Here is a 26709-nt window from a genome sequence, read left to right on the forward strand (position 1 = left end):
TCTCCAAAAAGCAAACCGTAACAAGAATAGGATTTCGGCCAGGTTTTGCTCCAAAAGCACTGAATTTTAAAAATCCAGTCCGTTTCACGCTACTTGCAACAATACATAACTGTGCGGTTCGAACCCCAGTTGAGGTACCTTTTCTGGACCCCGTTTCAAGTCTCAAATTTCGCGGCACTGCACCATATACAATAAAATCGCCAAGAACGGGAGCTCGCCAGAGCCAGGGCCCATCTCTTTTATGAATGGACTGTAGTTTCACACGCCTTTTGGATGTTACATTCCAGAATATGTCTTCAGTCGGTGGTGGTACATGGTATCAGTGCCACTGAGCGATGGGTGTAGATGTCAAGTGCTGAGGCTCTGTCTGTTGTCTTGTGCAATGCTCAGGATGCGCGAGAGCGCCCAGCTCCGGTTAGGAGTGGTCAGGGGTGCCGTTAAGAATGGAGTCCGCCTGTTGGCATTTCTCGATCGTGTGACTATCTACCAAAGCTGCAAGCCAGACGCTCAGCACTGCCTCACGAATTTGCTCACCATGATATTCAAGTAGGTATCATGAATTTATTTTTGATTTTTCGTCACCTTGAACACAACCCTGGCAATGAAGGGACTGGTAAAAGAAAGAGCCGTGGAGACAGATAATGGTAGGGGCGACGCAGGATGGCTGTGTCCGTTGGGCGGACCTGTACTCCGGCTAGCAGACTGGGTCTGCTCTTTTCTTCTTTTTCTATTTATCGATAGCGCCATGTCTGATGTGTCACACCCCTTGGCAGTTGCACGGAACCAACCCCAAACTTTGCCACTGTTTGCAAACTTCGTTCTTGGGCAAGAATATCTCTGGAAAGCTAAACTGAGTATCTTTCCAACGGTGTCCTGTTTGTTCGAGCCCGCTGTTGGTGGACCGAGTTAAAGCAGGTTTGGGGACCAGTCTTTGAAGTGTAAAGTATAATATTGATTAGGGCTACACCCACGCCCGTGGGGGTACAGTGTTTTGTCCAACATCATTACGAACCCTTTGAGTGCAAAGACCAAATGATGACGGTGGAAAAACTACAATGTTGTAGCTTTTGTCCTGTCTACGCCCAATACTGCAATAGCGTCACGGAGGATGCGGTAAAAGGAATCCAGTGATTTACGTCACGACTGTAGTAGAAGCATGTCTCCAAACTAAGAGTCTACTACATCACAACTTGGTAACTTGGTTGCTTGGTATTATGCATTTCTATAATACGTGTATCTTCCACAACTTACTTTATCACGTGTGCCTCTCCGTCTCCTCTACTGCTCCCCCCCCCCCCGCCCCGCCCCTCTCTCTTTCCCTCTCCCTCTGTATCTCTGCACTGTGCCTTCCTGAGATCTTCCAGCTGGCTCGAATGTTGTGTATGAACATTCTGCTTCTCCTTTCTCCCTTCTCACTTGTCCGAGATGTGTTCCACTTACACTCCCACTGAAGTGTGTTCCAAATGCGGTGTCTCGGTTTTTTGGTTTGTCTTATATTTTTGTTGATGCGTTGGGCACAGTTTGATTTGTCAGCTTCACCAGTTCCAGTTGCTGGCCAAGGCCGAGGCCAGCAGTGCCAGCACGGAAGCCGAGGACAAGGAGCAGAAGACTGCTGCTGAGTCTGCAATGGATGAAGGAGCTGAGAAGACGCCAGCGGAAGATCTGGAGGGCACCGTTAATGAGGAGCTCCGCAAGACCTTTCATGACGTTGTGCAGAAAGCCCTGAAGTTTGCACAGGCAACGCTGGAATCTTCTTATCAATTTCAAGACAAAGACGCGGTATTCCATTCAGAGGTCTCGGTAAGGGCAAGATCTACTTTCTTCGATCAGTTTATACTTTGGTCTTGCAGACCTTGGTGTAAGAAAAATCCAGGAGAGTGAAGAATCACTCTCGCTACCCTCTGAAGGAGAGTGGTGGGAGAGCAGCCCCCCCCCCCCAAATCGCTCGCCTTATTTATCCAAGGCGAGCACAATACAGGTTTTTTCAACATCTTGCCATACCCCAATCGAATTTAATACCCAATAGCTGCCAAATTCGTTCTGGAAAATCGCCGTACGCACTACAAATGGAAGCTGTTCGGACCACAACTTTAGTTTCCCTTCATCAACTTTAACAATGAATAAGCATTCTGGAAAGCTATGGGCAAGAGGAACACGCCAGTGGGATTTTTCACCAGATGGAGTGCTACTGCAGTGGCACTATAGCCTAGCCTAGGGAGCTGGGAAGACCCGCGCAACGGAAAATTGAGACAATTCGCTAAGATCCACGGAACTTTTTTGTAGTATTCATTGTAGAGCGCTCCTTTCTTTTGTAGCTGACTGCTTAAGACCTGTGCCTGATGTCACACAGTCACAGGTCTATGCATGCCCGGACTGTCACGCAACAGGGAAATCCTTTATGCCAAAATTATGATTGCCACCCAAGTGCGGAAGTGAAAATTTGCAACAAGACGTTAAATACCTTGCGAGTGCCGTAACTCCACTAGTCGACCTCGGATCGACTTCGGATTTGTTGGATACGACAGCTGGGAACTTTCTAATGCGAATAGACCTTTCGATCACTCAATTCCGTTCAGGGAAAGCCGAGTAACGGAATATTTGAGTGTTTGCAGAATGCATCGTTTCATAGTGATTCGGATGCGCTCGAAATTCTCAAGGCGCGCGACGAAAAGTGCGCCCTAAATGAAAATAAGGAGAGCGAAGGCGCGCGAGAGCGATTGCTCTCCTTTTACCAGATGGTCTGGTCTTGCGGATTTTGTTTCATTTTTTTGCTGTTCATACACATAACCGGCAAGATGACCGCACGCCGTGGAGTTGGTTGTTGGGACTATCTGCTCCATGTTGAATCCACAGCTGCATCCACGCCAATGAGTCACAGAGTTGAGACATGTTTGCAGCAGTTTGTAGTGCCATTGTGCTGACCCCAAGACGCGGGGAATCTCCAAGTTTCAACCACCTCTGACGTTCGGAGAGCTTGTAGAGCTTAGGAGAGTCTCCGAAAATTCAGAGAGGATATAAGAACACTTCTCCAACTCTTGCGAGAGTCTTGACCTTTCCCTTTCCGAGAGGATTTTAGAACGCGCCCTTAGTTCAGGAAGTGGATTTGTCCTTAGCCTGACTGTTCTAGTGCGGTGCTGATGGTAAAGCCTCCCCTGCAGACATCTGGCGAATACAGGACACAGGACACATGTAGGACACATTCGCTCACCCCCCCCCCCCCCCCCCACACACACAGAGGATTATATGCCTGGTCTCAAGGGTGTCCGTAATTACTAATTAGGACCCCTCCCCATACAGGACAGATATGCCTGGATGCCTGGTCTATAAAGTGCCTGTAATTCGAATATCCCACTGTTTTTAAAACCTACACAGTACAGTACAGTCCATTCATGGAAAATTAGTTGCCAAAGGCAGGTGGTCATAAGGACACAGTCTGGGCACACGGTTCTTCAGTTTGCTTACAGTGTTCCCTTGTGTGAATTTCTTGCCCTTTCCAGTTCTGGAGCAGACTTGCGGCCATTGACGGTCTTGAGAAGATTGGACTTGCAGGAATCTGGACCGACAGGATCGTTGACCGACTCAAGGATCGTCTTAAATTGGTACTACATGTGGTTCTCTACTGCAGCTATCTTTAAAGTGTTGTACTCCAGCGTTCAAACACTATTGTAGAGATGGAGAAACTCATCTTCACTACCGTAAAGTACCGTTGAACCCCCCCCCCCCCCCCCCCTCAATGCCGTGTTGCTTCCCAGCTGGGTTTTCAGCGGAGGGGGAGGATTTAAATCAAGTCGGTCAAGTGCAGTGAGAGGGTGCACAGCTCAAGTCCAACCGCATGTCAATTTCAGCTATGGAGAATGTGTATGTGGGGGGGGGGGGAGAGAGGGTGCACAGCTCAAATCGCATGTCAATTTCGGTTGTGGAGGTGTGTGTGTGGGGGGGGGGGGGGGGGGGGGAGGGTGCACAGCTCAAATCCAACCGCATGTCAATTTCGGTTGTGGAGGTGTGTGTGTGGGGGGGGGGGGGGGAGGGTGCACAGCCCATGTCCGTGGTGTACTGTGTTCTGCGTTCTGCCCTGGGGTACTTGCACCCATGCCTCAAGCTAGGGCATCCTGCTTTGTCCCGGTTGGGATGTCGTTTGTGCTGCTGCTGCACAAGTGCTTTGGTTCAGATTTCACGTGTCACAACTGTGTACTGGTATGTAGCAGGCGGGTAGCCTGCATGGGGCATGTGCACCCCCTCCCCCCCTCCCCCCCTCCCCCCCCCTCCCCCCCCTCCCCCCCTCCCCCCTGAAAATATCGACCTAGGTTCAGCATGCAGATAATGACCATGAATGACATGCACCAGCCATACTACACATACGCGGTCGTGCACCCTCCCTCCCCTCCTCCCCCCCCCCCCTAAAAGGTGAACCAGCTGTGCCCCTGTAACGTCCTGGTGTGACTCTGTGTCTGACTGGACGCGTGTCTGTTCGTGCATCCGTCTGTCTCTCTGCCTGTGTTTGGTGACTGACCAGATGCGTCCGAAACCTTGCCTCGAGCGTCTTTGCAGCGTGAAGCTTGAAGATTTCCACGTTGTCATTTCCGCCACCCTGTCCAGGGCGATCACCAACTCTCTCGACACTCTCATCAAGGTATTTGCTTGTGACGTGTGTGTGTGCTTGTGTGTGTGTGTGTGTGCCAGCTAGTTCGGTTGGTGGGTACACTTATGCCTGATTGTGTTGGGTCTGTTGCCAACGGGCTCGGCTGCTTGAAGGTGTAATGTTGTACCTGCCACCTTTGTTGGTTCCAGGGTTCATATACTTTCTATTTGAAGTATACATACCTGTTAACCATGGACTGCTTCTGGCTAGATTAACTCTTGTGTAATCAATGGTGCTAGTGAAGCTTATATCAGATCCACTCTGATTTAGCCACCCACACTAGTACCAAGCATTACCTTCTCTAGTGGCATGGGTAACTGCAGTTGGATCCCAGGACGGATACCTTGATGCCGTCAATCCTTTTTCTGCACCTTGTCCTCACCCACTTACTGAAGTGTGGTGAGCCCATAAGTGGGATCATTTTCAAGTCAACCCAGAGTTTTGGGGATTTCAGGGGGTGTCGGTCGTTGGGCGGTTCAATAGCCAATTGAGTCATCTTTCCAAGATTCCTTTTGAGTCTCTCTCCCCTCTCCCGGGGAGACCCACTTGACCAGTTTTGGCAGTGAGCAGCAAGTGTGTGTGTGTGTGTGCGTGCTTGCGTGCGTTGGCGTGCGTGCATGGGCATGCGAGTGTGCGTGGGCGTGCGCATGTGTACGTGCGCGGGCATGTGTGCGTGCGTGCGTGGGCATGTGTGTGTGTGTGTGTGTGTGTGTGTGTGTGGGCGTGCACGCGCGTGTGTGCCTTATTTGCCACGGCAAAGCCGGTGTAAAGGCCTCTCAAATCTCTTTGGAGGCGAAAACAACTTTTGCAGAAGAAGTGTTATTGTCTTGTTACATGTAGACCAGGGAGTTGTGTAGACCTGGGAGAGGATGCAGCATGCAAAAGCTCGGGTGATGTGTGTCTCGTCAATCTCGGGGAAGCCCCTGGGTAGAAATTGCAGTAACCTCAGGATGTGCAGAAATTATAATTACAGTCAAACCTCTTTAGGACGAACATCAAGGGACCGATGATATTTGTTCGCAGTAACGGGAGTTTTTCTTATCTATATTTTATACCCAGTGAATACACAGTGATTTATCCAATACAGTTACGAATACTAGTTCTTCTTAAGCAAACATTTGTCTTATCAGTGTTCTTCCTAACCAGGTTTCACTGTATTACTACTTTTCAAGTTTTCCAACTTACTTTCAGTCTTTCACCATAGAATTGGCAAGAGTACAAAAGATATAACTCTCGTCGACCATCGATATGCAGTGTTTTCGTAGGGAAGATTACTAATCAAGTGAGTCGGGCATGGGATAATGGGTATGGTTAGAGAAAAAATGGCGGGGTCTATAAATCCTTGTCTGACATAATGAGCCGTCGGTCTATTTCCGTTCTCCGCTTCTCTAGTCTGGCGAGGCCGGTCGTGCCGAGTTCGAGAAATTGCATAGCCAGCGTCATGGCATGAGTCTGCTGAGTCGCCTGCTGTGTGACTACGTCAGCAAGAAGGTGAACACTAGCAGGGCCGACCCGGAGTACGCCATGCTGGAGAATGTCCTCACCTGGAACTGCTGGCCATCGTACATTCGCAACTTCTGTGAGTGGAGCCCACACCGCCTCACTAGTGTATCTGTGCGTGTGTATGTGTGTGTGTATGTATGTGTGTGTATGTGTGTATGTGTGTGTGTGTGTGTGTGCGTGTGTGTGTGTGTGTGTGTGTGTGTGTGTGTTTGTGCGTGCAAACGTGCGAACGTGTCCACGGTGGATTGGACGGCTGCATGCGCCTTTTTTATTTTAACGAATAACATGCTAACTGCCGCCAACAGCACTCTATCACTTCCAACTAATAGTGCTGTAGATATGCAATCTTAGCAGAGACTCTATGTAGGCCCACTGTTTGAACAGTTGAATCTAAGAGGCCATCCAACATTCGGATCAATGGTACTTTACAGCACAGGAAAGCCTGGTTTAAGCGACCACCCCCCCCCCCCCCCACCCCACCCCCCTTCCCACGGTGCAAGCAAAATCGGTCGTTGAAGCCGGGTGGTCTTTAGAACAAGGTCCTATACATTCGCGGCGTATCGGATCGTGCGCACACTTCCATGTACTCATATTGACAGGTGTTGGATACAGAACACTTTCATGCAGACGAAGCTGCACCCATGAGTTTCACACCACACTGAAGTGCATTCAGCACACCCTGTACTGTCACTTGTCACTTCCGTTGACTGCATGCACTCGCTTCTGAGCGCTCTACAACCCTGTTGCAGTCGAGCCTGCCAGGACAGCACTTGTGGCCGCTGTATGCAGGTCAGATAATGACCACTTGGTACACTAAAAGTCGGTCACTGGTCGCGCAACGTCGGTGGTCGCTGTTTCCGGTGCAGATCAACCGGTGCATGGAAAAGCGGTTGTTAAGATCAGGTGGTCGCTAATACCAGAGGTCGCTCAAAGCAGATTGTGCTGTATGCCTTGGCGTAGACTGTAAATGTTTATTCGACCATGTGTGCGAGGCAGTGCCCACCCGTAACGCGAGTTCTACCGCTGCCTCTTGGGCTTTTCTCCTGTTCTTCTCCTGTGTGCTGTGTTGTACTGTGCTGTGCCAGGGCGGCCAACCAGCCGTGGCCAGGGCCCCAACCCGATCGCCATGCTGCAGGACGAAGCGCGCATCGTCCTGCAGCGGGGCATGAGCGCGCTGGAGACACTTCTTGAGCGCTTCAACACCGGCGGCATCTCCGTCGAGCACGTGCGTCTGGCCAATGAGCACCAGAAGCAGCTGATCAGTATCTGCGAGGAGATCGACAGTGCGTATCGCAAGGAGGACGCCAAGTCGCAGCTGGCTCATCACGCCCAGCAGGTTGCCGCTCAGCTGCGGGACTCTGTGAAGCAGATCGAGGTGATCGAGGCCAAGCGCCACCACCTCGAGGTGCTGTTCTCGCTCTGTACCCGCAACGACGTAGACATTGGTAAGTCTCTATTGTCAGCTTGACTGTTACAACGTCTTCTGTGCGTTAGTGGTGTGTAGGTCGTGGGCACAGTTAATTTTTTTATAATTTTTATTATGGTGAAAAAGGAGAACAAAATGTTACAAGTTATGACTAACTGTCCACCAACGTAACCAGGTCTCACAGTCAGCGAGTGCGACAAAATGGCACAAAACTGACAAAGGAGTACTGAGACATTCGGTGAGACATTCGGCGACCTGACACCTAGCTCCAACATTTTGTCGCACTGGCTGACTGTGTAAGATCTGGTTACGTTGGTGAACAGTTAGTCATAACTCGTAACATTTTGTCCTCCTTTTTCACCATAATTTAATTGGCTCACCATTCGAGTTAATTATTATTATTAATACAAAGGGAAAGACCAAGGAACTACAAGTTACGCTATACTGTCCACTAACACCACCAGTTACTAAACAATCAGCTCGTGCGATAACATTGCACGACACTGACCGACGGTACTGACGTTCTACAACTAACTGGCTAACAGCTCTAGCACATCTTGGATGCGTGCAATGTTATCGCATGAGCTGATTGTTTAGTAACTGGTGGTGTTAGTGGACAGTATGGCGTAACTTGTAGTTCCTTGGTCTTTCTCTTTGTATTAATTAAACCTTGGCTCTCCATCTGAGTCCATTATTATTATTATTTTTTTACAATGCAACACAATATGGGCACAGTTTAGGCTGTCATCACACCATGGTACAAAGCGCTGCGTCTACGTCCACGTAAGGAGTTTTTGGTCGGTTTTCATGATGATCCGTATACGGGGTGAAAATGGGAGCAGAGGAAACGGGAGACGTAGACGTGGTATGGAGAGGGGGGTATACGACTTTTTGTATGAACGTGCGCATCTCCCCCAGCCTTTTTCCGAGCGACCCTGTACGTGGGTTCAAATTTCTCCAAAAACCTGACTGCGTGTACGCGTCAAGAACTGTGCCTGTCTGATGACACGACCACCCGTTTTGGTTTTTTCACCATAGACGTAGACGTAAACGGGAGTCGGAGAACGCAGTGTGATGATGGCCTAACCAAGGCAAGAGTACGAGTGTGTTAGTGCTGTGTTGTGTTTTTCTTTTCTTTTCGAAAAATATGGTAGGCTACACGAGAGTACCATGCAGACTTCCCCCCAACTCTCCAACTGGGGTTTGACTCTAAAAACTCATCCCAACATTGGGAAGGCCTATCGCAGTACCGTGTGCATGCATACTTTGGGCAGACAGGCGGATACGGTTAAGTTTGTCCCGCTTGTTTCCAACAGAACCATTCTATAGTGGGTGAGCTGTGTAAATATGCAAATATTCGTTTTGCTTGTATTCGGCATGGCTGTAAAGCGCCTAAATTTAAAGCGCTGATGAAAAATTTCCCAGCTGCTTTGGTGATATGCCTAAAATATATTGTTTGTGTATGTGTGTGTGCGTGTGTGCGCATGCGCGCGCGTGCATGTGTGTGTACATGTGTGCGTGTGTGCGTGCGTACATGTGTGCATGTTTGCAGACGTGAAGGATGGAAACGACCTGAAAGTCGCTGTGCGGTCGACGATCGTCAAGCGTCTGGTGTGCGACCTGCAGCGTCTGTTCAACTACAGCGCCGACGTTGGCGAAATGCTGCCGCCGCTTGTCATCGCCTACAAGCACCCGCTCTTTGTGCAGCTGTGCGTGGACCAGTGCAAGGTGCTGCGAGAGCGAGCACGCGAGGCTGACTCGCTCACCACCAGGCCACGGCTGTGCCTCACGTTAGACCAGATTGTCCATCAGGTAGGCCACATGAGAAGAAGTTGGGAGGCTTCCTGCAGTTTCATAGTAGATACAATTGGGTGAACCCACCCATTCCGAAATACTCTGCAAATTTCCGAACCATTCCGTTATATACAACGTTTCGGCCAATGGCCTTCTTCAGGTAGTCAATCATTGACTACCTGAAGAAGGCCATTGGCCGAAACGTTATATATGAGCCAGGGACTATAGAAACCGACCTACGACGTTTGATATCAAAATCAAGTTATGACATTTCAAAGTCACGTGACTCAAAGTTACGGGAAGCGCAGAACTCGTCACTTTTGAAGTTTTGTTTTGACAAGACTCAAGAGCTGTCCTCTTGTTAGGTGTTCGGTGGATTCCGAGCGATTGTCGAGTAACTCAAGAGGCTCCATTTACTCAGTAACTGTGATTGATTATGGCTACAACATCTAGTAGACGACGCAGCTCGATTTTGTGTGGAGTCCCTGATGCGAAGGCGCTTGAATCGGACGACAAGAATTTTTACGGATTCAGCGCTGGCACCCGCGAGACGTTCGCGAGCGATTCCGACACCAATGCTGACAGCAACGGCGATGATATGCCACCTAAGAAGAAGACGTATGGAGTCACAGCAAGCTCGAGTGCTGCTAGTGTTGTGTCGAAAACGCCAAGCCCCGACAGCTCGGAAATTTCAAACGCGGAGAGTGACACCGACTACTCGGAATCGGATGACGAACCAGATGCCCCCGCACCTGAGCCACCGGCGACGGGGCAGGTGAAGCGTGGTCTCCTGTCTTCAGACATACGCGATGGGATTGAGAGGCTGTGGATGCAAGTCGTAGAATCATTGAAAGTCATCCCAGAGCAGCAGCTCGAGGACTACATGTTTGAAGTCTCTAAACTGCGAAAATCGAAAAAGCGCTTCCAGCAGTTTGTATTCGCCTGTTCATTACAGGTCATTTTGCCACATTTGGAGGAGACAGGCAGCACACATCAAAGTGATGAAGCCAAGGACAGACGTATGCGCACTGTGTGACAAGCTGTGGGACGAAATTCATGTCGCCCATACAGAGGAAGAGACAGAATGTAGTGTCCAGGCCCTGCGTTCGCACATATCACTTGCACAAGAGGAGTGGCAGTACTACGGAGATTTGTGGACGGCGCGCAGGCGTCACTGGATGAAGCTGAGGGTATAGTTCACTATACATTTGAACTGCCTAACTAGCAAGAATGAAGATATACAAAGTCGTACATTACAAACTGTGTACATAAATTTGCTCTATATCGCTCAATGGACATGCCATTATTAAATAGGTGGTTAGGCACATTTTACCATCGCAGATCAAGTTGAAATTTTGTTTGAGCACATTACCATACCATACCAACATTTTGAGAGAAAAAAATTTTCGCCGAAAAGTGCCATAGGGGGGTTTCTGTAGCCCCTGACTCATATAATGGAATGGTTCGGAAATTTGCAGAGTATTGTGGAATGTGGGGGTAAAACAATTATACCGAATATTCAAATGCTCGTTTGGATTTTTCGAATATAATCGTACTCGGAATAAGTCAGAGTACTCGCTCCTACATGGTACATACATTTACCACAGAAGTCTGCAGTTTCAGAGCAGCAGTCAGCAGATATTGATGTGCAGACTGTGTGGTGAACATTTGTTCACGAGTAGAGAGAGCCCAAATGACCCACCAACCAATACACCCAAGAAAAGAACTGCCACTGAATCGGTTCAATCAGGGTTGTATCGTGTGTTTTTGAGGCGGTTGGTGTGCGATTTTTAGGATATCAAGAATACTCGAATACTCGAATGTTCGATCGGAGAAAATAGAGTACTAGAACTCGGGATCTCAGTGCCAACGTTCACCCCTAGTGGAATGGGTGAGTTCACCCAAATGTATCTAGGTAGGCCACAGTCACTGCTTTCTACATGGGCAGCAGGGACTTTTTCATGCCAACGCCCTTCAGTACGGATCAGTACTGTTGTGTCACCATGTTGTCTTGTCAAGAAGAACCCCTTTATTTCCCATCCACAGCAGTGTATAAAAAGGACATAAAAAGGTGTGTATGTGTGTGTGTGCTTGCATAATGAGGGCTGGTGCGTGCGGTATGTGTGCACAGTGCAGACTACAGTACTACTACAACAAGTACGACAGTGCTCTGGACTATGTCCGTAGCAAGGAAGAGATAATAATTATGTCTTATCACTGATCATCAGATTACGTACTTATCGAGTTCCACTGCATTTCATGCAAATTCAGTTTGTAGAAAAAAGCGATTCATGATAATTATAGCCATGAATACCCATGATCATTCATGAATATTTATGATTATCGCCCCATTTTCTTTGCCTGTGCCTGACTAGCTGTACAAGCCGGTCATTCAGCAGTGGTCGTCGATCTTCTGCGAGACGCACGCCAGCACGATTCGCCTGCGTGTCGTGGAGCGCTGCTTCAGGACGGGCGACGCGGCAGCAGCGCTGCAGTGCATGGCCGAGTCCTGTCTGAAAGCGGGCCTGGCGTCGGTGGACATATGCAGCAACCAACGGTAGGCCATTACTTACTGTGCTCTCTGTCACCCGACGCTTTCACACACATTTCTGCTTGATGCTTGGCGACGTGCTGTGCCTGATTACATGTATATGTAATACAAAGATGACACAGCAATGAAGCGAACAAATCTCTTTCCGCTGTTACTCGGAGTTTCGTGTGAAAACACGAAACTCCGAGTAACAGCGGAAAGAGATTTGGCTGCTTCATTGCTGTGTAATCTTTGTATTGCTGGCTCTGTCCACTGGACATATAGCACTGTACGCAGCCTGAGAACCTTAGACAACCGTGTGTATATGTAACAAATATAAATTCGAGGTAAATTGGAGGAGCCTCAGAGAGCTCTTTGGACACTGTATTGTTGTGCACGCACACAAGTCGTGTCACAGTAATACGTGAAGCACCTGTGATTACTGCGTACCGACTGTCTCCAGTTAGAACGTACCATACTGGCTGCGTTCGATGATGCACTTGAATCGATTCATGAATCCATTCGCATGCATTCAAGTCGTTCGATTTTCATGCCATGAGCCCTGGAATCGGTTCGGAATCCATTCACCCTATTCACATCTGGTGATGTGAATTGGTGATGTGAATAGCGCGAATTCATTCATGAATGGATTCATGAATCGATTCGCGGGCATAATCGAACGCACTCACTGTGCACAACTTGTGCGTGCACAGTGTGACTGGATGCGGAAATGTGAGACATAGAGCAATACACATGCACTATGTACGAGTAAACGTAGTGAATTGGGGACACAAGTACACTGCCATTTGCTCGTAGGCACTAGGGGACAAGATCACCTTTTCGTTCCTTGTTTCCCCAGCTGGATAGCGCAGCGAGCGACCAAGATTGCACACTACTTCGAGCTGTTGCGTGTGAGCAAGGCTGCCAGCAGCATTCTGGCTATCTGTGAGAATCTCAAGCTGACTGGTGACTTTTCTCTTATGCTCTTCATCCGGGACCAGGTGAGTAGGGGTGTGCTTCGGACGGTGCCTGTTTCTTGTGCATGTTTTCAACTCAACATGTGTGGCTTAACGGCCTGCGTGTCCGTTTATCCACACGTCTGTCCATCTGCATGTATGTCCATCCACACGTCTGTCCATCCACACGTCTGTCCATCTGCATGTCTGTCCATCTGCATGTCTGTCCATCTGCATGTCCATCTGCATGGCTGTCCATCTGCATGTCTGTCCATCTGCATGTCTGTCCATCTGCATGTCTGTCCATCTGCATGTCCATCTGCATGGCTGTCCATCTGCATGGCTGTCCATCTGCATGGCTGTCCATCTGCATGGCTGTCCGTCTGCATGGCTGTCCATCTGCATGGCTGTCCATCTGCATGGCTGTCCATCTGCATGGCTGTCCGTCTGCATGGCTGTCCATCTGCATTGCTGTCCATCTGCATGGCTGTCCATCTGCGTGTCTGTATGTCTCTGCTAGTGCCCATATATTCGTCTGTCTGTTTATCCATATCAGGGTGTCTCCCTTGACAGATTTTACTGTTCACACATACTATCTCGTCCTTTCTCACACTCACCATCGTGAAGTAGTTGTCAGGTGGCTCTGCAACGAAATAATATGTGCATGCATCTTATTTCTAGGTGTGTAAGGTTGTTCCCCCTGCCTAGCTTCTACTGTTAAGACTGCTTTCCCTGACGAGCGTGTCATGAAAATTGAGCAGGAAACTTTAGATAGTGTGTGAGTTACAGTGAGCGCTGCGTCCCACCAGCTTGTGTGCATTCACAGGAAACGTGAGTTTGAAGTCTGAAGAAAATGTTGAGTGGTTTCTGCCGGGATGACGACTACACCATAGCTCGGTGGTTAGAGCGTCGCTGGCTACAAGCGAGGGTCCCCGGTTCGAGTCCTGGTGGTGACAGTCAAGTTTTTCTTCAGACTTTTCCCGCTTGTGTCCTTCCCTCAAACCAGTAAATATGTTATGACTTGGGGGCTCCCCGCGTGCTAGTTTGTACGTGAAGTGTGTGGGTTACAGTGAGGGCTGCGTCCCACCCGCCTGTGTGGATTGACAGGAAGCGTGAGTTTTTAAGTCTGAAGAGAATGTTTAGCGGTCGCTGCTGGGATGATGACTTCACCATAGCTTACTGGCTGTGTTTTTTTGTGTGTGTCCAGACATCGGAGGAGTTCAAGAACAGTCCCCTTGACGCTCTAACAGATGATGTGCTGCAAGCCAGCGAGTTTTTGCTGAAGCTGAAGGACTTGCAAATGGTGTGCCTCGATCACTTTTCCAAGTGCAGTACGCTGGTGGAGTGGCTTCGCAAGGAGGTGAAAGGTCAGTAGGTCTGCGTTGCTTGCCGTATTTTCCGGAGTATACGCTGCATCCAGATTTTAGTCACGAAATACAGACAATCACATCTATCCTATTTATCACGGTTAACTTGACCATCGTAGTACATGTATAAACCACACCGAGTATGTTAGGGCAAATCACTGGTGTTGAATTTAAAGTGCGGATATTCAAATACTCCAGAAAATACGATGTGTTTTTTTTAAGTCGAAAATTGCTAATGTACTGGCACTTAGCCTTTGTATGAGCACCCTCATCAACATTAAACGCCGTGCACACGGCACTTCACTCGACTCTCCCTGTTCCTGGCGGGAAGAGGGGCGCACTTGCAATTCATTTTGCTGGATCTGGCCACCCCGTGGTTTGTTCTGCAACGTTCAACTCGATGTAATGTGAAAACCGGTTCGTCGTTTGCCTGCAGAGCTGAAGGAACTGAAGACGTTCGTTGACTTGGCAACCATCGCCACGAGCGAGGGCGGCGCAATGGACGTGGACCGCATCTCTTGCCTGCACACGGCGTGCATGGGCTACGCCGGTCTTATCTACCTTCAGCCCGGCGAAACTGGCTTCAGAGAGTTCATGGAGGCTTGCCTGCCCACATTCCGGGCACTGGAAGGTGACGAGAATCTGCCCAGAAAACTGGTAGGTGACCCTTGTTAAGCCTACAGTTATGTTAGAATCTGCCCAGATAACTGGTAGGTGACCCTTACTAAGCCTACAATAATGTCGGTCGTCGAAGAACTGGGGTGTCAGCCTCCTAACCTAGACCTTTCTGATTTTCCTGTATTGCAGTCTATGCACAGTTCAGTCACCGTGTATACATTGGTATGCTGTGCTTGGTAAAATTCTAGCCTGGCTGTTCTCTGGCACTCCGTTCTTTGGCACTCCGTTCTTTGGCACTCCGTTCTTTGGCACTCCGTTCTTTGGCACTCCGTTCTTTGTCGCTCTGTTCTTCGGCGGCCGACAATACTGTAGTCACGTCTAGGTGCCCTGTACACTTTTCTGTTCACGGTTGTTCCTTTGCGCAGGCCTGATGATGTCCTGTGGTAGTCGCCTCTGTTCTACAGGATTGACAATGCTTCACTGTTCCGCTTGGTGTATACACAGTGTGTCAGTGTGTCCACACAGTGTGTCCATACAGTGTGTCCACACAGTGTGTCCATACAGTGTGTCCATACAGTGTGTCAGTGTGTCCACACAGTGTGTCCATACAGTGTGTCCATACAGTGTGTCCATACAGTGTGTCAGTGTGTCCATACAGTGTGTCCACACAGTGTGTCCATACACAGTGTGTCCGTACAGTGTGTCCATACAGTGTGTCAGTGTGTCAGTGTGTCCACACAGCAGGGCATAGATTAACAGCCGGACATCGGACATTTTCCGGCCATTTTCGGCCACTGACCGGACGTTTTCAATTTCACCGGACATAGTGTCCGGTCAAAAAAGGAAAAAAAGAGCAGCAACCTTTCGACCGTTTTATGCAGAGTTGGGCTTTCTTCGGAGCTTAGTGCCAAATGCGACTTGCATATCGTACAACTAACACGTCTACCCCGTAGCCTCAGGCGTAGACTTCACCAGATTTACTTGATCCGCCTGTAGCAACGCGCGCGGCGCGGTTGCTACAGTCAATTCACACTTTCGACCTGTGGTACATGGTGTCGACTTCGCACTTGAATCGATGGGTTGAACTGCAGTGCAGTTGTTCGCTCTTGAGAGGAAGATGTCATCTTTTATTTTTCACTCTTTCACTGACCAGGAATGCAGATAGTCTTTTAGAATGTCTTGTGGAAAGCGAAAGGGAGATTCAGAGGACTTGCCGCTGGGCAAAAAAGTCTGTGGTGTGAAGGCCGCTTCTTGCGATAAGTGGATCTCGGACAATGATGCAGAGCTGACTACTTCCGCCTGGCTGATTTATGACCGGCAGAAGAACGATCGGCTGTTAGCAGAATGTTTGAAGTGTTCCGTGTGCATCAAGTTTGTAGACAGAGTCCGCAGTTGTAAAAACTTCAGCGAGGCTTTCATAACCGGATCCAAGAACCTGAGAACATCAGCGTTCAAGGATCATGCTGGAACGGAGATGCATAAACGAGCAATGAATCTTTTCTGCAGGCAAGAGTGTCCCGCTCGAAATGCCCCCGAATTCGCTCCAATTGCGAAGGCACTGTGCAGGATGGACGACGGTGCTGCCGCTATTGCACGACGCGAATTCGAACTGACTTACCTTCTCTGCAAGGAGCATATCGCGTTCGCAAAATTCTTCACTGCAACGCTTTCTTGTACATACATTTGTCGTCAGTAAATAGTTCAGTTTCTAATACAAATATATTGGCGAATTGTACATAGTAATGTGTGAGATACGTCCACATAATGAGTCATTGTGAATATACTTCAGTACTACTAAAAAAAGAAGAAACACCCTGAAAATGTGTTGTGGAAAATGTCCGGGCATGTCCGGACAGATTTCAAAACGGAAGGACATTTGTCCGAGCTAAATGAAATCCTTAAGCTATGCCCTGCACAGTGTGTCCATACAGTGTGTCCATACAGTGTATCCATACAGTGTGTCCATACAGTGTGTCCATACAGTGTGTCCATACAGTGTGTCCATACAGTGTGTCCATACAGTGTGTCCATACAGTGTGTCCATACAGTGTGTCCATACAGTGTGTCCATACAGTGTGTCCATACAGTGTGTCCATACAGTGTGTCCATACAGTGTGTCCATACAGTGTGTCCATACAGTGTGTCCATACAGTGTGTCCATACAGTGTGTCCATACAGTGTGTCCATACAGTGTGTCCATACAGTGTGTCCATACAGTGTGTCCATACAGTGTGTCCATACAGTGTGTCCATACAGTGTGTCCATACAGTGTGTCCATGCAGTGTGTCCATGCAGTGTGTCCATGCAGTGTGTCCATACAGTGTGTCCATACAGTGTGTCCATACAGTGTGTCCATACAGTGTGTCCATACAGTGTGTCCATACAGTGTGTCCATACAGTGTGTCCATACAGTGTGTCCATACAGTGTGTCCATACAGTGTGTCCATACAGTGTGTCCATACAGTGTGTCCATACAGTGTGTCCATACAGTGTGTCCATACAGTGTGTCCATACAGTGTGTCCATACAGTGTGTCCATACAGTGTGTCCATACAGTGTGTCCGTACAGTGTGTCCGTACAGTGTGTCCGTACAGTGTGTCCGTACAGTGTGTCCGTACAGTGTGTCCGTACAGTGTGTCCGTACAGTGTGTCCGTACAGTGTGTCCGTACAGTGTGTCCGTACAGTGTGTCCGTACAGTGTGTCCGTACAGTGTGTCCGTACAGTGTGTCCGTACAGTGTGTCCGTACAGTGTGTCCGTACAGTGTGTCCGTACAGTGTGTCCGTACAGTGTGTCCGTACAGTGTGTCCGTACAGTGTGTCCGTACAGTGTGTCCGTACAGTGTGTCCGTACAGTGTGTCCGTACAGTGTGTCCGTACAGTGTGTCCGTACAGTGTGTCCGTACAGTGTGTCCGTACAGTGTGTCCGTACAGTGTGTCCGTACAGTGTGTCCGTACAGTGTGTCCGTACAGTGTGTCCGTACAGTGTGTCCGTACAGTGTGTCCGTACAGTGTGTCCGTACAGTGTGTCCGTACAGTGTGTCCGTACAGTGTGTCCGTACAGTGTGTCCGTACAGTGTGTCCGTACAGTGTGTCCGTACAGTGTGTCCGTACAGTGTGTCCGTACAGTGTGTCCGTACAGTGTGTCCGTACAGTGTGTCCGTACAGTGTGTCCGTACAGTGTGTCCGTACAGTGTGTCCGTACAGTGTGTCCGTACAGTGTGTCCGTACAGTGTGTCCGTACAGTGTGTCCGTACAGTGTGTCCGTACAGTGTGTCCGTACAGTGTGTCCGTACAGTGTGTCCGTACAGTGTGTCCGTACAGTGTGTCCGTACAGTGTGTCCGTACAGTGTGTCCGTACAGTGTGTCCGTACAGTGTGTCCGTACAGTGTGTCCGTACAGTGTGTCCGTACAGTGTGTCCGTACAGTGTGTCCGTACAGTGTGTCCGTACAGTGTGTCCGTACAGTGTGTCCGTACAGTGTGTCCGTACAGTGTGTCCGTACAGTGTGTCCGTACAGTGTGTCCGTACAGTGTGTCAGTGTGTCCATACCATACAGTGTGTCCATACAGTGTGTCCCATACAGTGTGTCCATACAGTGTGTCCATACAGTGTGTCCATACAGTGTGTCCATACAGTGTGTCCATACAGTGTGTCATAAGACATACAGTGTGTCCATACAGTGTGTCTAGCGTACAGTGCACAGTGTGTCCATACAGTGTGTCCATACAGTGTGTCCATACCGTGTGTCCATACAGTGTGTCCATACAGTGTGTCCATACAGTGTGTATATACTACATGATGTACACATAGTGTGTTCACACACACTCTGTTCACACACAGTGTGTGTGAACAGAGTGTGTGTGAACACCTATGTGTGAACACACTGTGTCCTACAGTGTGTCCCATACACAGTGTGTCCATGCAGTGTGTATATACAGTGTGTCAGTGTGTTCATACCGTGTGTACATACAGGTGTTGCCCTCTTTGCTCTCCAGCTGGACACTCAGCGAAACTTGGAGTGGCTGAAGAGTGTGCGCCAGAGCCACGAATCCGTCCAGGTCAGGCTGATGCCATTAACAGCCGCGGTATCTACACCATTCGGGTGCCCGCTTTTCGGACAGGAGGTAAAGTGCTCAGCAGCTCGGTGTTCTAGGAGTGGGACTGTTTTTATGGGCGTCGTTGTGCTCCATTCTTGTGCAGTAATGCTCGAACGTGCACCAAACTACATGCTAGAACCTTACACATACTCTCTCTCTCTCTCTCTCTCTCTCTCTCTCTCTCTCTCTCTCTCTCTCTCCCTCCCTCCCTCCTCCCTCCCTCCCTCCCTCCCTCCCTCCCTCCCTCCCTCCCTCCCTCCCTCTCTCTCTCTCTCTCTCTCTCTCTCTCTCTCTCTCTCTCTCTCTCTCTCTCTCTCTCTCTCTCTCTCTCTCTCTCTCTCTCTCTCTCTCTCTCTCTCTCTCTCTCTCTCTCTCTCTCTCTCTCTCTCTCTCTCTTTCTCTTTCTCTTTCTCTTTCTCTTTCTCTTTCTCTTTCTCTTTCTCTTTCTCTTTCTCTTTCTCTTTCTCTTTCTCTTTCTCTTTCTCTCTCTCTCTCTCTCTCTCTCTCTCTCTCTCTCTCTCTCTCTCTCTCTCTCTCTCTCTCTCTCTCTCTCTCTCTCTCTCTCTCTCTCTCTCTCTCTCTCTCTCTCTCTCATATCTGTCTGACTAACCTACTCACTCACATACACACTGACTGAGCGACTCACTCACCCACTCACTCACCCACTCAACCACTCACCCACTCAACCACTCACACTCTCACCCACCCACTCACTCACTCACCCACTCACTCACTCACTCCCTCTCTCACTCACTCACTCACTCCCTCACTCCCCCGCTTACCAACTCACCCGCTTACCCCCTCCCAGGTCCAGAACTAGTCATCGTGTATGGCTAATACAGTGGTCCGTTTTTAATCCGGCACTGTTTGTGCTGCGGAAACCCTGGATTAGCGAGGGTGCTGGATGAACAAATCTGATTCACTGTTGCAATGTGCATGAAGAGGACATTAGTTTTGGTTTCTGAAATTGAGAAAATGAAGTGGTTTGTTATGGGTGCCAGTTTACTAAAGGCTGGAATAAAGAAGGACGCCTGTACCACCTATTGTCCATCTGCTCTTTCCCTTCTTCTCTCCCATCATGTCATTCTGCCCGGGGGCAATCGCATCAGCTTGCAATTCATCTGGTTCATGCTTCTCATTGTTCAATGAAAGACATTTGCTGCATTTCTGCCGCTGTTGCTGCTGTTTGTTATGTGCGTGCATTCAGAACTTCCGACGCTGGAAACGTGCGTGACACTTCGCATTCCGCCCGAAGAGGGCAGGGAGTCCGTGCACGACAACAAGACGTATCAGGTGGAGAATATCAAGGACCTGCACAGCAAGCTGGTTCTGGTGGCTGCCAACGCAGCCAACAAGAAGGGATCCGCCAACGTTGTCCGTGACTTCATGGAGGCGAGTCGGAGTGTTCTGCATGCAATTCCCCACTCTTGGACGTGTAACGTACTGCCGGTCGTCGAAGAACTGGGGCGTCAGCCTCCTAGCCTAGACCCTTCTTACTTTCATATGTATTACAGTTTATGCACAGTTCTTGGTGAAATTCTAGCCTGGTCGTTCTTCGGCACTCCGTTCTTTGGCGCCCGGCAGTACTGTACCGTATGAAAATGATGTTTGTGAGCAGTGCTGTCTTGTTCGTACGGCATTGCTCAACGAGATCCGATCGCACGAGTCCAGTTAACGCCTTGCACCTGGGCACTGTCAGCTCCGTGTTCATAGGTCTGGGGCTGCGGAGCGCCCGACGTGTGCTTAAGTCGTGCGATCGGTCGGTTCGTCGAGCGGCATCGTGCAATGTGGAGGCGCAGTGCACGTTCATGCTTATACGCACACTGCCCTGCAGCATGTGAGGTGTCAGGATGCTGTTGGTGGATTGAGGTGGTGGCATATCGTGTTCCTTTTCCAACCAGATCCTGCGTTGCACGCGCATGTGTGTGCGTGTGTGTGTGTGTGTGTCCACGTGCTCCCATGTATGTGTGCGTGCATGTGTGTGTGTGTGTGTGTGTGTGTGTGTGTGTGTGTGTGTGTGTGTGTGTGTGCATGTTTGCGTTGATCTCTCACAGGTGTTTGAGGGAGTTTGCCGTGTGGGTCAAGTTCTAGTTCAGCACTGTTCCATGGGCAGCACCAAGTATCTGAATTGGCACAAGGAGTACGACTGCGCCGGTGAGGTTTCCGATGAGAACGCCTGCCAGCGCGTGATCACAGACCTTGTCCTGGACGCAGATACGCTTGAAAACGACCTGCGCGACTGGCAAAGCGAAGTGCGCCGCTGCCGCCACCAGTTCCACCAGTTGAACTTCTTCACCATGCGTCAGCTCATCACCCTCAGACATGAGCTGCGGGCTCTGACTATGCTGAGGACAGCGGCAGCACCCACGCACATACAGTACCAAGTGTTCGCCTTGCTCGATGCCATCAAGCCCGGAGTGATGGCCGAGGACATCCGCCGCGCCGTCAACAGCGGCCTGTCCTCGCCGAAGACGATCCAGAGCATCCGCGAAACTGCGCCGTGCTTCCAGGGCACCAGAACGACGACGTTGCCGTCGACAACCAGGCCGAAGACAATGCTTTCCGGTATGGCGTCGCGCCCGTCCATGATGGTGCACAGCAGCGATAGCGAAGGCGACGGGGACGACAGTGACGATGACGGATCCCCGTTGGCCCTGGTGAAGCGCCGCGGCTTCACCGACCGCGTAGCTAGAATCGCTCTTCGTTGCCAAGGTAACGATGTCGACAAGGCAGCCAACTGGGCCGCAAGGCACGGCAGCAACGAGCGCAAGCTGGAGAAGATGGAGGAGGCGTTCAAGAGTGATTCGGAGGGCGACGGTGCAGCTGGTGATGAAGCGGGCACACCGATGGACATGGGTGGGTCGCTGAATGCCAACTCTTCCGTATTCACTCCTACCGGTGCCGGTGGTTCGTTGACGTCCAGTTCCTCCTCTTCATCAGCAGCACCTCGTTACCTGACGTTGTCGCAGCTTGGGCACATCTTGTACAGCCTCAGCTGCCAGGTGCGACCGGCGTCAGCGCCTCGCTCTATCCCGCAGAACGTCATTGCGCTGGGCAGGCCCAATATGATAGTCGTGTCACAGGCGGACATGTACGGCACCGTTCTGGACCTCTATCGTCACGACACCACCCGCCCGCTGCCGACTGCCTCCGAGGTGCTCGTCTGCAGCTCCAATACCACGACCGAGGAAGTCATCTTGCTCTGGCGACGTGCCATCTTCTCCCGGCAGCTCTTCTGCCTGGTGAACGCCGATCAGTTGGACTACTCCGTCAGCTCCGAGGCAGTCGAGGAGCTGCGACAGCTGCTGGACTTTGCCAAGAAGGAATCGTGCACGCAGTTCGCCCTCGCCATCATCTGCTGCCGCGAGAATGAGGAGCACACGTGGATCATGTCTGCGCTGGAGGAGTACCGCACCACAGCCCCGCCGTGCGACCACGTAAACCTGCGCGGCTACTTGCTGACGCAGTTCTGTCGCATGGCGGTTCCCTCGGCGGCCACAGCGGCAGCCTCTCCCATGGCATCGTTCTCGGCGGCGTTAAACGCCAAGCCGGCTGCTGTCGTGGACACGGACAAGTCGTGTGTGCGCGTGATCGCCTCGAAGCGTGCCGGCGTCGGCAAGTCTCTCTTTGCCAAGCGCATGGAGGAGCAGCTGGAGAGCCAGCTCGGCTTGAGCGCTCATCGTCCAGGGCTAGCTCAGCATCAGCACCGGTTTATGGCGCCATCGCACCAGACCCCTCAGCGTCCATGCTTGCTAAACAGCATCCCCTTGCAGGGCAACGCCGTCAACGTCTCTGCCGTCATGGACCTGCTGTTGAAGTTCGCCCCGGACGCACAGCAGCAGCAAGCGGCGGCGCCTTGCATCTTCCACGTGGACGTGTCACCAACCATCCGCACCGGCCTCGATACGTTCCTCTTCAACCTGCTGGTGCTCGGTTGCCTTGGCGATCGCGTGGGTCGCTTGTGGCGTCGCTCAGCCACCGACCTGTACGTGGTGGAGGTGACGTGCGACGAGGTGGTGTTCTCGGCGCTCTGCAAGGCCACCGGCTTCATGGCCAACATAGAGAACGTGCCCCTGGCGGCCATTCCGCACAATGCCTGCCTGCCACTGTACACGCTCTTGCCCGCCTTCCTGTGCGGCTCTCCTGTGGACGCGCTCAACTCCGGGCTGTTCATGCAGCGCCGACAAACCCAGCCCGCGGCCGTGGGGCAGCAGCTGGTGCCGCACTTGGATGCCGGCGAGTTCTCCTCGAGCCGCTTCCAGCGTGTCTTCGGCTACCTGCGTCACCACGAGCAGGGCCATTCGCTGGACCGCTACTCATTCATCGCTAGCCAGCACACGGGTGCTAGCGACCACCTGTCCTGTCTCAAGCTGCTGCTCAAGTACTGCGGCACGCTCGACCCGTCCTGGCTGGTGCTGCGGCACTTCGTGCACTTCCTTGACGCGCAGCTAGCGGATTGCGAGCACAGCGTCTTCTGCAACACGGCGGCGGTCGGTGACGAGCTTAACGGATTCCGCGCGTTTGTCGTGCGCTTCATGCTGCGCATGTCCGTCGACTTTGCTACTCCGTCGCTGGAGGTGGACTCCGGCATGCAGGACACCGAGGAAGAAGAGGCTGGCGGCGGCGGCGAAGGTGACATGACTGTGATCCGCCGTCGCTGGGAGCAGAGCCCTCACCCGTACCTGTTCTTCAACGACGACCACATCAGCATGACGTTCGTCGGCTTCAACGTGGAGAAGAACGGCAGCCTGGTGGACCAGGCGGGCACGGTGCTCGAGGAGGACATCATGTCACGACAACTGCATGCCGGCCTACGAGCTCAGCGCGTGGACCTGCAGGAGAACTTTGAGAACTGGGATCGTGAGAAGCGGCTCCAGTGCCTGGCCAAGGTGCTCGGCTGCCGGGCATTCGGCCAGGACGTGGCCCACGAAGTGGACGAGACCTACGAACTGACGCTGGACAATGTCAAGAAGATCCTGGCCATTCAGATGCGCTTCCGCTGCAACATCCCAGTCATAGTGATGGGCGAGACGGGCTGCGGCAAGACGCGCCTCATCCGCTTCATGTGCGAGCTGCAGGCGAGCGGCGCAAAGCTCCAACACAACCTGGACGTGCAGAACATGCTGATCATGAAGATCCACGGCGGCACGACGGAGGAGCACGTACGCAAGGCCGTGGAACACGCCGAGGAGCTGGCGCAGTACAACGCTGAACAGTACCAGATCGACACGGTCCTGTTCTTCGACGAGGCGAACACCAGCGACGCACTGGGCATGATCAAGGAGGTCATGTGCGATCGGCGCGTCCACGGTCAGGCGATCAACGCCGCGTCACGTCTGCAGTTCATCGCCGCCTGTAACCCGTATCGCCGCCACACCCGGGAGATGATCCAGCGGCTGGAGGAGGCCGGTCTCGGCTATCACGTCCGTGCCACGGAGACCGTGGACAAACTGGGCCGTATTCCGCTGCGACAGCTTGTGTACCGTGTGCATCCGTTGCCAGGTATGTGTATAGGGGTATTGCTTTGTATACTCTTTCTTTGTCTTGTGTTCTTGAAACTGTTCTCCTGTCTTTCTTCTTTTGGCGCTCTGCAGTTTGAAGGTCTTTCTTGCCCCCTCCCTCCCTCCCCGCACACGCACGGACGCATGCACACACGCACGCAAGCACGCAAGCACACACACACACGCCGTTTATCCACACGGCGGTGTTTGACTGTTTTTTATCTTCTGTGATACCCACCGTGACTTTGCAGGCAGCATGTCCCCGCTGGTCTGGGACTTTGGGCAGCTGAACACGGACATCGAGCAGCTGTACGTGCGACAGATCGTCCGCCGCTACATCAAAAACGAGCCGGACTTCTGGGACGAGGCCCGCTTCGGTGTCCAGACGGGGCAGACCGCCGAGCACCCGCTGGTCGCTCCCATCACGGCTGTGCTGGCAGCGGCGCAACGCTTCATGCGCGAACAGCGGGACGAGTGCAGCTTTGTCAGCCTGCGCGACGTGGAGCGTGCCATGATGGTGTTCAAGTGGTTCTACTGGCTTTGCGGCGAGGTGCTCGACGAGCTGATGCGTGGCAAAGAGGACGAGCTCTATCGTACTGTGAACATAGAGACGGGCGAAAAGGAAGATCTAAATCGACCGCCGGTGAGATGTGCTGTTAAGATTTCGATGCGTTGTGACTGTATGTTGCTTTGTGTATGTTGATAGCAAGGTTGCAGTGTGCGATGATCCCAAGCCATTAGAAGGTCTTGTGCCCTTATCCTTTTAAAATACACATTTGTGGATTCTTTTCTTTTTTTAAGGTTGGTGCACACGTGTTCTCTCCTCCTCTTTCTGTCCTTTCTCCTTTATCTCTCCTCTCCCTTCTTTCCTCTCTGTCTCTCTCTCTGTCTCTCGGTCTGTCTGTCTCTCTCTCTGTCTCTGTCTCTGTCTCTCTCTCTCTCTCTCTCTCTCTCTCTCTCTCTCTCTCTCTCTCTCTCTCTCTCTCTCTCTCTCTCTCTCTCTCTCTCTCTCTCTCTCTCTCTCTCTCTCTCTCTCTCTCTCTCTCTCTCTCTCTCTCTCTCTCTCTCTCTCTCTCTCTCTCTCTCTCTCTCTCTCTCTCTCTCTCTCCCTCTCCCTCCGCCTCTCCGCTTCCCCCTCTCCCTCCGTCTCCCTCTCCCTCTCCCTCCGCCTCTCCCTCCGTCTCCGCCTCTGTCTCCGTCTCTGCCTCTCTGCCTCTCCCTCTCATTGTCTACCTATCTCATGTTCCTATACTGCAGCCACTAACACGTGTCACCCGTTCCTTAGTCCTATCACTGGGTGTGTGCTATCAAGCAAGGCTGCGAGACCGAGTACCATTCCGTGACTCAGTAGCACGTGCATTCTCTTCACCGTGTGACCTCACTGGCGCGGGACAACAGCTTGAGGAGGAGATTGATAGGTAAAGCGCTGTGGATTGTGTGTTTTGTTGTTGGTCACTTGGCCGTGGATGCTGTCCATCTTTCAGTACTTATTGCTGCCTCCCTGCCTGCCTGCCTCTCAGGCTGCCCGCCTGCCCTTGAACCCTATGCCATCATTTCACTATGCAGCTTATATTGCCCAATCCCTTCTAGATCTATGTGTGTTGCAGAATGCATTCCTTGCGCATGCCTACCTGGACACACCAGCTTAGCAAGTTCAGTGCTCACGCCTGCATGTGTGTGTGTGTGTGTGTGTGTGTGTGTGTGTGTTTACCTGTGCTCTGTACTGCTGCAAAGGTGTCAGGAGGTGTTCCTGGATCAGCTACAGCTTGGTCCCAACATCGCCAAGAACAAGGCGCTGCGCGAGAACGTGTTCATGATGGTGGTGTGCATCGACACACGCATCCCGCTCTTCCTGGTCGGTAAACCGGGCAGCTCCAAGTCGCTGGCCAAGACCGAAGTGGCGGATGTCATGCAGGGAGATAGCTCGCAATCACCGCTATTCCGGTGTTTGAAGCAGGTAGGTTGTTACCCCAGACATGCAGTGGAACCTGTCTAAGCTGACCGCTCAAATGACGTGACAACTGTGGCCTTCGTATACAGGTGGTCTCCTTACCCAGGGTTATTTAACTGGATATAACATCCCTTGGTCCTGGTTGTAATGGTCCTGTGGGCCAGGTGGTCACCTTATCAGAGTGGTCGCTTTGACAGGTTTAACTGTACATGGTATGATGACATGAAATCGGAGCGTATCGTGTGACGGCGTGTAGCTGTTAGGGGGAAGGTTCCTGGATACTCTCGGTTTGATCTGCATGTCTTGTTACCTGTTCACTGCCGAGTC

General features: G+C 51.3%; 1 protein-coding gene across 1 annotated transcript in view; it reads left to right on the top strand.

The window, feature by feature from the left end:
- The window catches only part of LOC135811779 (E3 ubiquitin-protein ligase RNF213-like), an 86415-nt gene that overhangs the window by 31782 nt on the left and 27924 nt on the right, over positions 1–26709 (top strand). The window contains 18 exon segments of the mRNA XM_065325026.1: positions 391–546; positions 1521–1800; positions 3498–3599; positions 4514–4630; positions 6032–6218; positions 7228–7587; positions 9121–9380; positions 11738–11919; positions 12752–12893; positions 14056–14215; positions 14652–14872; positions 18829–18893; positions 18896–18957; positions 20138–20322; positions 20985–24432; positions 24683–25074; positions 25689–25849; positions 26166–26388. Of these exon segments, the coding sequence (XP_065181098.1) occupies positions 391–546; positions 1521–1800; positions 3498–3599; positions 4514–4630; positions 6032–6218; positions 7228–7587; positions 9121–9380; positions 11738–11919; positions 12752–12893; positions 14056–14215; positions 14652–14872; positions 18829–18893; positions 18896–18957; positions 20138–20322; positions 20985–24432; positions 24683–25074; positions 25689–25849; positions 26166–26388 (6703 nt within the window).

The sequence above is a fragment of the Sycon ciliatum genome, chromosome 3 (genome assembly GCF_964019385.1).
Source record: "Sycon ciliatum chromosome 3, ocSycCili1.1, whole genome shotgun sequence".
Classification (NCBI taxonomy): Eukaryota; Metazoa; Porifera; class Calcarea; order Leucosolenida; family Sycettidae; genus Sycon; species Sycon ciliatum.